The 12955-nt window shown below is 44.1% G+C and overlaps 1 protein-coding gene across 2 annotated transcripts in view; it reads left to right on the plus strand.

Annotated features, from left to right (window-relative positions):
- The first annotated feature begins 266 nt into the window (after nt 1-266).
- The window catches only part of rasa2 (RAS p21 protein activator 2), a 169446-nt gene continuing 156757 nt past the window's right edge, over nt 267-12955 (plus strand). The window contains exon 1 of one of the 2 annotated variants that reach the window (XM_033031950.1): nt 267-385. In XM_033031950.1, the coding sequence (XP_032887841.1) occupies nt 331-385 (55 nt within the window). In that variant the 5' untranslated portion in view covers nt 267-330. The remainder of the gene's footprint in view (nt 386-12955) is intronic. The other variant, XM_033031949.1, reaches the window with a different exon arrangement.

The following is a 12955-nucleotide window of genomic DNA, read 5'->3' on the forward strand; positions in this document are numbered from 1 at the left end:
AGAACTTTACACCAAAGATCATAGAGCTCCGCTGAAGATCTATGATCTATGCTCTATGCTCTTCACACAAGGTTGGCATGCAATTGTCTAGTTTTCGCTTCAGTGTGCTGGCGGCCCATGACGTCACGCCCAGCTTGCGGCCGGGCCCCCTGGGGAGGGAGGGAGGGCGCGTGGCTGGGCGCGCTCCCGGGGACCGGCAGCGGCACCAATGGGAGCGCCGGGATTGGCGCGTGCCCCCCCCCCCCCACCCCACCCCGGCGAGAGAGCGCGCCGCCGCCAACGGACGTGAGGGACGCAAGATGTACAGTCGGCAATCGCTGGGACAGAGTCATGGCGGAAGAAGATGAAGCGGTCCGCGTACTGCAGAGTCTGAGGGGGAAGATCTGTGAGTTACTCACATACTGCTTGGCGTCGCTTCTACTTCTTTCTTCTTCTTTCTCTCTTTCGCCCGGCCCGACACGGGCTGGGAGGCCTGGGCCGTTCAGCCGGCTCCGCTGGTCTCCCGGCGTCGAGAGACGAGCCGAGCTCTGTCCCCGAGGTGGTGTCGGCGAGACGGTGTGTGTGGGGACGGCTTCACGGCTGAGCTGAGAAACGCCGGTCCCCGCACCAGTTCTTCGGGCATCGAGCTGTTCGGCTCTCTACCTGTTGGCTGCTGAAACACTATTATGCGAGGACGGGAATCTCCTGGTTTCCCCGTCAATTAACGCGAGCAAAACTCAGTGGGGATTTCAAAGCGTTTGGCTGTGGTGTAAGGTACTTCTCTTCACCGGATGATTGCAAGTGAAACCTAGCCAAGAGGTTATTATTTTCACATAAATATACGGTGGATACAATGTGTACATTGGGATGCATGCTTTAATAACATTGGAGTTGCATATTAGTGTGCAATATATTTTTTGTTTTCGAATCTCGTGCAACCCTCGCTTTGAGTAAGTTCATTCAATGATATTGACGAGTTTTAAATGTCTGAAAGGTCTCGACCCGAAACGTCACCCATTCCTTCTCTCCAGAGATGCTGCCTGTCCCGCTGAGTCACTCCAGCTTTTTGTGTCTAAATTGTAAATGCTGATCTATTGTGTTTTGTTTTACGTATAACAGCGGATTTTCTTCACTTTTCCCACGCGCAATTATAGTATCGGACAAATGTAGCCAATCCTGTTCCATCATTGTGAACATTAATCCAGTGACTGCTCAAACTCATTTCTAAATCTTAATACAGCATGTAGAGCTCAAATGTAGTTACATTTAAATCGTGCGTGTCATTGGTACTCCTTTTCTACTGTGTAATTCTTTGAGTCAAATGTATATTCCCTGTATTTCTAACCTTAGCCAACCGAATAAAAAAGAGACAAAGTGATGAAGCATCTTTGGAGATCACGGATAGGTGACATTTTGGGTTGGGACCCTTCAGAGTGAAAAAGATAGGTGACGTTTCGAGTCGCAACCCTTCTTCAGACTGATAATTAAATACTAATGTATTTATTTTTTAAATTATAATTAAATACTAATCGCCTTCTGTTCCACTACATAGCTAATTTAAACTTGCAGGTAATGGCTAAAGATGCTGCTCTAATTTGGATTTCACTTCAGCGTGTAAAAAGATTATAAATTCATTCAGACTTTTGGCATGGGTCTTTTTTCTGATTCTATTGATCTACTTAATTTGAATCCATTGTAAATAGTCATTGTTTATTTTGTATTTGCATTATTATACTTCAACGTCTCATGTAAATGATTGCACCTCTGGCATTGCAGCACTGCCACTGATTGGCACAGAAAGTGGTAGCCGGGACGTTGGTTTAGTCTCTGGCATGGGATATGAAATTACTACCATTGAAATCTGACTGACAAATCCTTTGCAATGTAAAATATTAATAATGAAACTGCTAAACTATCTAGAGTGATAAATATATTAATAAGAGCACCATGTTGCTTGTGAACTGAAAGTTTATTTCCTAACAATATAGATATTGAACAATTGTTTGAATTTGCATTGAGCGTATTGAGGTAGTTCCTGCTGGAAATTTTTGGTGCTGTTTGGAGTCTTTTTCTATTAGTTATGAAATACAAATGTGGTTGACAAGATATTGGGTTTTCTGCTAGTGTGATTTTGCTTGTGGTTTGCATTTCTATTGCAAATGAGACACTGGTCTTCACAACTTAAGGAGGGCTTTCATTGTAGAAAATCGTTTCACTCCGTGAGTAAATATTAAGTGCAAACAATGCGGACTTGAGCATTAATGGTTAAGAACGAACTGCAGATGCTGGAAAAATTGCAGTTAGACAAAAAATGCTGGAGAAACTCAGCGGGTGAGGCAGCATCTATGGAGAGAAGGAATAGGCGACGTTTCGGGTCGAGACCCTTCAGACAGATGTCGGGGGCGGAAAAATGAAAGGAAGAGGCAGAGACAGTAGGCTTTGTGGGAGAGTTGGGAAGGGGGAGGGGAAGGAGGGAGAATGCAAGGGTTATCGACAAAAAATGTTAATGGCGGCTATTCATTGCCTCATATCTTCAGTGTTCTACAAATTGACACATTTGTCTCATCCAACCTCATGCTTAACAACAAAAATCTGAGCAGCTCATGGTTTTTTTGTAACTAAGAATGCTGGTTGTTATGGGTACATCATGTTGCAACGCCTACTTTTAGAACTGCACACTCGTTTTAGTCTTGTATGGCTTTATCCACCCTTTTGGGGGAAATGCTAATCCTAAACATCTCCAATGTCGACTCCTGAAAATACCTATTTTAATTTGTTCCATTATGAGTGAATATGCTTTTTGCTTCATAAGCCCTCTCTGATATGCCCTTCTTTAAACCTCCATCTCCCATTTCCTCAAAATATTCGCTTTATTAAAAGCTGCTTGGACAAATCTTTTGAAACGTGTTTTAACATCTATCTATTTGTCATAGCCTTTAATTTTCTTTAACTCCGGTGAATCACTTGCTATACTTTCTTTTTTAAATGGACTGTATTACTTTTAAGTTGCTGCATATATAAATCTTATCACTTTATTTTTGGATGCAAACCCATGATTTGTCAACAAAACAAGAACATTAGAGATAGGGAGCCGAGATTGAACAACAGAAAGAGAGGGGGTTTTGGATTTGAGCATTTGTCATTTGACTAAAATGAGCCAAAGGGAAATCCCATGCTGCCAGTTGTTGAACCAAGAGCTGAGAGGATTGTAGACTTTTTTTCTCTACTTAGTGCACGATTGCTGGGTACAATACCATCAGTTGTCTCTCTTCGCCTATTTCATGATAGGATTCCTTGAGTTTGGAGGAAAGAGGCCATATGGAGGGCAAAAAGCAAACCGCTGGAGAAACCCTGAGTCAGGCTGCATCTGTGGATTGAAATGTACTGACAACATTTTGGGTTGGAACTCTTCTTCAAGTTAGGAGTAGGGGAAAGATCGCTGGTAGAAATAAATGAGAGGAAGGGATTTGGATAGGTGGTGCTGTAGCTCCAGTTTGCATGTAGCCTCACTCTGTCAATGGTGGAGGCCCAGGAAGAAAGGTCAGTACTGGAATTGGGAGTTAAAATCATTAACAACTGGAATATTCAGCAGGCCTCAGCTGACTGAGTGTAAGTGTTCGGCAAAATGGTTACTGAGTCTACGCTTGGTCTTGTCGATTTACAGGAGGGAACATCGAATGTAGTAGATGAGGTTATGAGGAATATGAGGTGCTATTTTTCCAGTTTGCGTGTGTCCTCAATCTGGCCGTGGAGGAGGCCCAGGACAGCACAGTCAGTATTGGAATGGGAAGAGGAGTTAAAATGGTTAACAACTGGAAGATCCAGCAGGCTTTGGCTAGACAGAGTGCGAGTGTTCGACAAAAGGGTCGTCATGTCTCCACTTGGTCTTGTAGATTTACCTAGGCAGCATTGGGAACAACGAATGCTGTGGATGGAGCATGAGGAGTATGAGGTGCTATTTTTCCAGTTTGTGTGCGGCTTCATTTTGGTATTGGGAGGAGGCATGTGGAGATGGTCGTTAATAATAATGGAAGAGTAATTTTAGTGGCTTGCAACCAGGGGCTCCAGCTAGTCCTGCAGACAGTGTCAGTATTCAGTGAAGCGATTGCCTTGCTTGGTCTCCTTGCCTGGTAAAGGACACACGTTCTGTTTATATTTAGATTACCTGTCTCAAGGCAATTTTGAACCTTATTCCCAGAGTCCCAGTTTTACTCATTACCTTGATCTGTAACTTCACGCACTACTTATTTTCATTTTTAAGTTGTTACTATGGCTTATGTAATCTTTCCATTATCAGTCTAGAGCTAATTTTACAATTTGCATACTTTAGTCAGTAATAAAAGGGAAAGTGCTGTAAGCACGGAGCAGATCTGCCACTATCTGAGGAAGGAGAAACAAGATTAATGTTTTAGGTCATAGCCACCCATGTTTCATGCGGGAGAAAGTTTTGGGCATATTGTGCACACTTTTAAATATGTGTCTTTTTATAATACTGCACACAAAAATGTGACAAAGGGGGTCAAATTTCAAATTCCTTCAAAAAAGTTGACAAGCACTTTATTGGGTTCATGACTAACATCGTATTACCAAAACATATAAGAAAATATAGCATATTGCTGGCAAGTTTCTGAAAATGGCATCAGAATACACAAATACATTTTGTGTAACGGTTGTCACGTGGTGTCCACTAGTGACCTGGTTGGGACAGTAAGTGCACGTATTTCTTATTCCTTTCTATGTTTATGAATATCACATTGAACAATAAAATTGCAAACACCGTTTCCACTTCATTCACCTGATCATTATCAGAATGAGGGGCCATATGAGTTTATTTATGAATTAAATATTCATGACTAAATGTGGCAGAGTTTTTAATGTCACATTTCTGATGTCCAAATTGGTGGTAAAACGATGAAGATTTGTCTGTCATGAAAAAAGTTTTTGACTTTCGGTCTTGAAGTTATCTAATTTATATCTGTTATTTATAAGGCTTCTCATGATTGGTGGATTTTTGTTAAGAACAGTGTATCGGTGCAAAAAACTGAATAATGATCTTGTTCCTCAAAATCTCTCCAGTATTGTAAAAAGACACATAGGTATGATATATTGCATTTATGCAGATATTGTGAAAATAATTGGGCGGCACTGAGGCGCAGCTATAGAGTTGTTGTCTTACAGCGCCAGAGACCCGGGTTCGATCTTGACTACAGGTGCAGTCTGTACGGAGTTTGTATGTTCTCCCTGTGAACGCATGGGTTTTCTCAGAGATCTTTGGTTTCCTCCTACACTACAAAGACATACAGTTTTGTAGGTTAATTGGGTTGGTATAAATGTAAATTGTCCCCAGTGTGTGTACAATAGTGATAGTGGTCGGGGATTGCGGGTCGGCGTTAACTCGGTGGGCTGAAGGCCTGTTTCTGTGCTGTATCTCTAAACTAAACTAAACTAAAATAAGAACAATGAGTTGGAAATGTTATGTTGCGTGTGGAAAGAAAAAACACTAAAGTTTCACGTTGATTTCCAGCATTTGTGGCATTTTGTCTTTGTATTAATGTTTGCCCTGTATAGTGCATAATATCTTCCATTTCTGTTCTGAAGTGGTTGTTTGTTACACTTATTTAGCCCTAACCCGTAGAACCATTGAACATTTACAATACTCAACTCATTGTCCATACTAATTGAATAAGTGCTGCACAACCTAATCCCATCTTCTAGCACTACGACTGCAACAAAGTCAGCTGTCCTACTATTCATCTGTCCACTGTTTAAATGTGAATAGGGTTTCTGCCTCCACCACCATTTTGGATCCATGGCCCTACTAGGTAGAAATATGTTTTCTTCTCCCCTCTAATCCTTCCAACAATTATTTTTAAATATATTCCTTATTAACTCTGTATGCAAGAGGGGTGGGGAGGGAGTTCCTTTCTATTTACCTTTTCTAGGGTCTTCATAATTTTAACCATTAAGTCTCGCTTCTGCATCATCGGTTGCAAAGTGATCCAACATTTGCTCCTATCTACAGCTTCCCAATCCAGGCAAGTTTGTAAATCTCATCAAGTGGTGCAGGCAGCATCATGGAGGACATGGATAGGTGACGTTTCAGGTTGGGATCCTTTTTCAGATTGTAGTAGAAGGGAGAAAGCTCGAAAAGAGGTGGGAATAGGACAAAGTATGGCAAGAAATAGGTGAAATTAGAGGCCAGTAACAGGTGAAAATTGGAGTAACTCAGTGGTCATGCAGCATCTCTGGAGGATATGGATAGGTGACATTTTGGGTTGGGACCCTTCTACAGATTGATTGTAGGGGGGTGGTACTGGAAGGAAGAAAAGACCAGGGCTGGCACCTGATGACATCGTGCAGGGTGGTTCCGATAGGCCGATTGGTGGCGAGGGACAGTGTGATCCCAAGAGGGATACATCGTTGTGAACTGTGGAGCTGATTTTTAATGGAAGAAGGGGAGGGGAGTGTTTGTATAAGTTAACTAAAATAAGAGAATTCAACGTTCGTACCACTGGGTTGTGTCGAAATGTCACCTATCCATGTTCTCCAGAGATTCTGCTTGACCTACTTAGTTACTCCAGCACTTTGTCTTTTTGCAAACCAGCATCTGCCGTTCCTTGTTTCCCCTCTGTTCCTTGTCTCGGTTTGTTTTTCTCCTCTGCAACCTCTCCATTGGAGTCGCATCTTCTCCTCTCATGTGATGTTCTGAATTATACTCTATATTCTCAGTGCAGCCTAGCTAATGTTGTATATGGTTCTACTGTGGTGATAACACATCTTTCTTTCTCACTCCCTTGTGTGAACGGTTTAATTTGTCCATGCAACTTGTGTTTATTATATATCAGTGACCTTTTTACTTGTGCAGAGAGCAAAACCAAGATTATATTGAGGATTTTCACCATGCAAGCCACAATAAGCGAGTTCGGTATTCCGACTGCACGTGCCCAGGTCAAAGGTTGCTCCACTGCTTTCCAGCATAAACATTGTTGGAAAGCGGTGGAGCTGTGCACATATACACCTTCATTTCTTCAGTTTTTTCCAGCTTTGATTCTTCTAGGTAAGAAAATACTGCTTTCAAACTATGAATTAGTTGTATTTATTGTTCCTTTGTTAAAAGCTAAGATTATTTTTTCGTTTTTATTGCTGAGTGAGCGAGATTGTGCTCGTCTGTGGTCGGGGTCAGGCCCGGATCCCCGACGCTGCGCGCGCTGTTGAGTTGCTGCTGGGCCGTCCCCGTTCCCTCCCGGGTGTCCCGTCCCTGTCCGGTGTCGGGCCAGGCTTGCAGCCGATGCAGGGATGAGGCAGCTGAGTTGCTGTAGCACTGTGTATCCCCGTTGATGGCTGGTACTCGGCTTTCGCCGGCACCAGAGGGGAGGGGGGTTGGCTGGCGGTCCCTGGCCAGTCGGGAGCGGATTCCTCGGGAGTTGGAGCGGGGTTGGGCTGGAGTTGGCGCTTCTTCTCCGTGCTGGCTGTGGGCCTGGGGCCACTGGTGTTGTCGGTCCGGGGCTGTCAGTTGGCCCTGCGGGACATGCGGATTTGAACTGGGGTTGCCACTTGTTCTCCGCGCTGGCTGTGGGCCTGGCGCCGCTGGTGTCATCGGTCTGGGGTCACTCCGGATGTCTCCAGCTGCCCCCCCCGGGCGGGGATGGGACACTCGGGGCGTGACTCGGGGCAGTCCAGTGACGGTTCGGCAGCGCTTGCGATGCCGGGGACCCGGATTCGATTCTGCTGCGGATGAGGTGCGGGTCTGTGTGCGCGCTCTCCCGTCTCCCACTCGCATCTGTCCCCTCCCTCTCATTGTTACACACCGTTCTCCCGGTACCTGTTCCTTTGAGAGGCTGAGGAGTTGACCATTTATGGGAGTCTCTCTGGAATTGAGAATTTCATTGCTCATTCGTATTCATAGATGAGGCTGAAGAATTCCATTGCCTTGAAATTAGCAGAATGACGAAATTCAACTCAGAAACTATCATCATTGTATTCCAGTCTGGAATACATTAATTTTCCTATAATGTGACTAAACTGCACCCCCGTTCCTCAGATTAAATATATTTTTACACATAAATTACGAATAAAGATAAGAATTTATACAGTTTCTTCAGCCAGTGCTTTGTTCGCCTTTTCTTTATGTAGCAATGTTACAAAATTTTGAGATTTAAAAAATCAAGTCTGTAATTTATCCCATCAGATAAAGCATAAAAAGAAGTTTAATTTGACACCTAATTCACTTTCATATCTTCAGTATTAAAAAAGTTATGGCCATTTTCATATTTGGAAATTAGCATCTTGTTCCCTATTGCTTTTCCATTGACTTAACTCAAAAGCTGTGATCGAGGACAGTCAAAAGCCCATAACTTTCTTAAAAATTAAGAGAACTGAAAGAAATTTTCAGTTATTATAGATTGAAGCATTCTGAAACAAATATGAAATAATCTTACAGATGACTTGAAATTAAAGCATATAATTAGTTAGTTACCTAATCGTAGCTAATTACAAAATTCAATTGCTAGATCTAAACATCTATCAATTTCTTAAGAATAGATTAACATTTTTAAATAGCATGTGTCCAAATAACATTCACACAAGAATTCACAATATAACATAATTTTTAAATCTCATTGTCATGGATTTATAGGCCAAATGGAAGGAATTTAATGTTTAATACCTGCAAATTAACGGCCATTTAAATAATCTTGCGAGTGGGTTTTTCTGGAACGCGATCATTTGAAACGTTGCGGTTGCGGTGAATTTAAACCCCATATCGGCAGGGAAAATACTGCCGGTTTGTATGGGGGAAAAAATCACCGTTTCGCAACGTAAAATGTGAATTAAAGGCATCTTAAGGAGCACTTTTATACATACAATAAACGGCTTCCCTTTACCTGTCCCGTACCTGAAATCCGTCCCCGATGTCGGCGGTGACGGCTTTAGAAGCTGATTTTAAAATTACTCCAGCGCTGAACTTGTCGGGCGATTTAAAAAAAAAAACAACAAAAAAATACACAGAACGGCCGTCGGAACAATTCTTCAGCAAAAGCTTGCACTCCAACAAAATATAATCCAGGACAAGGTAGGAAAAAAAACGCGTTCCCCTCAAAGGCGCCAAAATCGCTCACACGGCCAGTGGCAGAACTGCAGCGCCGCTGAAGGTAAGTATTGTAACATACCTACTTTATGGTGAATGACCTTTGACAAATCCCATAATTCCTTGTGTTTTTTGGAATACCGAACTCGCTTATATAGCCTCCCCATGTTTCATGCAATCAAACATTGTAAATGATTTTTTACAATTTATGAAATGGAGCAGAAAATGCTGAACAAGTCAGACTGTGTTTATGAAAGTGAAACAGTATTGGCTTTGGTGGCCAATGAGCATATTCTGTTTTTTTCAGAGTATGTGGTGTTTTGGGAAAAGTTAGTCAGTTCTGTTGAATGCATGTGAATCTAAGGTGTTAATTGAGTTTATCTTTCCAGAAATGTTGCCTGACCTGAATGTTTTCAGTAGACTGAATTTTGTTGAATTATGGGCCTGTCCCACTTAGGGGATTTTTCAGGCGACATGCACACGCACGCGCACACACACACGCGCGTGCGCAGACACACGCACACGCGCACACACACCACTCCTTCACAGGCAAGCGGGGGGAGTGCTGTCTGAGTGAAATTCACATGGTGCAAAGCCAAAGTTATGCCATGAACAGAAAGGTTAGCGCTGTAATTAAGACGGTCAAAGCAGAGTGTACGTGAAGGGTCACGTAAGTCCTTTAAACGAGGAGGGAGAGGTGAGGAGAAGGCCACTGCATAATCTCCTGCAGTCGCCTAAAAAGTTGCCTAAGTGGGACTGTCCCACTGAAACCCCTGTCTCACGGTGCGAGTCCACCCACGAGTGATCCCGAGTTTAAAACAAATCAAACTCGTGATAATCACGTAGAATTAACGTAGCGGGAACGTCGGATCTCGTAAAGCTAACGGCAGGTACTCGGGGAAACTTGTTAACTCGTGAAAATCTTTCAACATGATGAAAGATTTCCACGAGTCAAATTTACTCTTGAAGTAAATCTTTTAAACTTTTAAACTCATTGTAAGAACGTAATAGCCCCTGAGTTTACCGTAGTGACTCGTGAGTCTATCGTGGGCACTCTTTAACTCAGCGGGACAGGCAGCATCTCTGGAGAGAAGGAATGGGTGACGGGATGACGTTTCAAAAATTCTGCTGCGTCTTTGTGTTACTCCAGCACTGTGTGTTCACTTTTTGTCAACCAGCATCTGCCCTTTCTTGTGTATGACATTATTTGTATCCGTGGCAGTTGTGTGTGTGTGTTCCACTCTGACAGTCGCCGTTCCAGTTGCCTGAAAAATCGCCTAAGTGGGACAGGCCCATTAGGGTGTCAGTGCATTGTAGGAATTGTGAAAAGTTGGTTCATAAATTTTAACCCATAATCCTCAGCAGCAATTTCTATGCCAGTTGTCAAATCTGTGTTTGTTTCTTTTCAAAATTTAAAAAATTCCAATCTTATGAGACAAGGAAGCACCTGAAATGTTTTGTGGAGGCTTTTAATGCCAAATACGTTAGATACAAAGCCACATTCAAGTCTGGTGATCCCGACCTACAAATCAATCTAGGTACAACCTTTGCAAAGCCATCGGGGACAATAGATCAAGCTAGAGTCCCAGTCTAACCACACAGAAACCTATTGATTTGTAGCTAGGCTATAAAATAAAGTTGGGCAAAATTGCCAGAAGCAATGCATCCCTCTCTGGTGAACTTATTGCATTCTATGTCTATTTTCCAAAGAAAATCAATGGAATGCCATAACCCCCTAATAGTCTCAGATCAACCTGTACCCACAACACTGAAGCAGACATCAGATGACCTTCCTGCGACTTAATCCACGGAAAGTGACTGGCCTGGATGGAGTACCTGGTTATGTTCTTTGCATCTGCTAACACCAGCTGGATTATTCATGGACTTGTTAACCTCTCCCTGAGCAAATGTATGGTCCCCATCTGCTTTAAGAAGACCACCAACATCCATGTGCCAAAGAAAAGTTCACTTGTGACGGACTACTATTTATTGACTGTAGCACTGCTTTCAACACCATAATTCCAGCAAAACAGATCTCCAAAGCTCTTGGAAGTAGATATGTAGATACTCAGCGGGTGAGGCAGCATCTATGGAGAAAATGAGTAGGTGACATTTCGAGTCGAGACCCTTCTTCCAAAGCTCTTGATGTAGGTCTCAAAACTCCTCCTGTAACTGGATCCTTAACTTCCTGAGCCATAGACTGCAATCAATAAGGTTATCTGACCAAATATCCTCCATGTTCAAGTAGGAACTGCAGACGCTGCAAAATCGAAGGTAGACAAAATTGCTGGAGAAACTCTGCGGGTGCGGCTGCATCTATGGAGCGAGGGAAATAGGCAACGTTTCGGGCCGAAACCCTTCTTCAGACTGATGCAGGGTCCTACATGACAATTGGCAATACCAGTGCCCTGCAAGGCTGTGTTCTTAGCTTACTATATTCCTTATACACTCATGACTTTGATCAACTCCACTCCAACTCCATGTACAGTTTGCAGATAACACTACTGTGGTGGGCTGGATCTTGAACAACAAGGAGACAGAGCGCAGGATGGAGATGGAAAGTGTGAATAAGACAACAAGGTCACCAAATTGAAGGTTACCAATTCAGGAAGAAGAGTCGATTACCCCCCAATCTGTATCAATGGTGCTGAAGTGGAGATGGTTGAGAAGTTCAGGTTTCTGGTTGTAATGTTCAAAAGCTTCTGGTTCAACCACTTTGATGCCACAGTGATGAAGGCATACCACCCCCCTACTTCATCAGAAGACAGGGATTTCAGCATGTCTCAGATGATTCTTACCAATTTCTGCAGATGCATAATGACGAACAATTTATGCAGATGCATCGCAGCTTGGTGCGGCAGCTACTCAACATAAGACCACCGGAAATTGCAAAGTTGTGAACCGGTCCATCACACAAAACAGTCTTCTCCCATCTATACTTAATGCTTCCTTAAGAAAACAGGCAACATGTACAAGGACCGCTCGCACTCTGCTCACGCTTGCACTCCGCTCATTCTCTCTCCTCCCATTGGGCAGAAAGCATATACAGGTGCACAACCTTTTATCCGAAGATCCAAATAACGAAAACCTCCGAATAGCGGCCATTTTTTCGGTCCTTGAAGAAAGGTCCTTGAAAACGTTCACCGAGGGCGGCCCGCAGAGGTGACAGCGGAACCTCCGGTCGGTCCTCGAAGAAAGGGGAACTAAATCCCCATTCATAAAAGAGAAGATGAGGGTATATTGCGCGGGAGGGTTAATAATTGACAATATGCTGCTGCCTGCCCGCTGAATTAAAAAGTTCCCACGGTAGACTCACGATATACAGTGTTTCGTGAGTCTTGCGTGGGAACTTTTTAACTCAGCGGGCAGGCAGCAGCAGATTGTCGCTCGCTTCAGTATCACCCCACCTACACCCCTCTGCTTCCCGGCCATGTGTGTGACCCCTTCCCTCCCCTCTCCAGCTCCCCGCCCATTGCACCGGCGCGGGGGCTTTGCACTGTCTTCACGTCGGCAATTTCGCAGGACCGTGTCAGGACCAATTGGACACCGACCACCAGGCCCACCGCAAGCACTGAGATCCCAGAGATCCACAGCCAACAGCAGCCCAGCCCAGCCCCGCTCCAACTACAGAGGAACCTGGGTTGCGGATGACGGGGCGCAGCTCGGGGCGTCGTAGGGGCCCATCGGGGAGCGGCCACTCAAAGCCACGCCGGGAGATGTAGGGCCCTGCCCCGGCCTTGATGTTGGAGCCCCCGGCGGGCGCTAGCAAGTCCGCGGCAATTTACAGCCGCGCCGGGCGTTGTAAGGCCCCCCTCCAGGTCACTCTCAACCTCTATGATGTTTGCTCTCAACCCCGTAATTCGGGCGGGAGAAGTCGCCGCTGCCGGTGCC

The sequence above is a fragment of the Amblyraja radiata genome, chromosome 13, assembly GCF_010909765.2.
Source record: "Amblyraja radiata isolate CabotCenter1 chromosome 13, sAmbRad1.1.pri, whole genome shotgun sequence".
NCBI classification, from domain to species: domain Eukaryota; kingdom Metazoa; phylum Chordata; class Chondrichthyes; order Rajiformes; family Rajidae; genus Amblyraja; species Amblyraja radiata.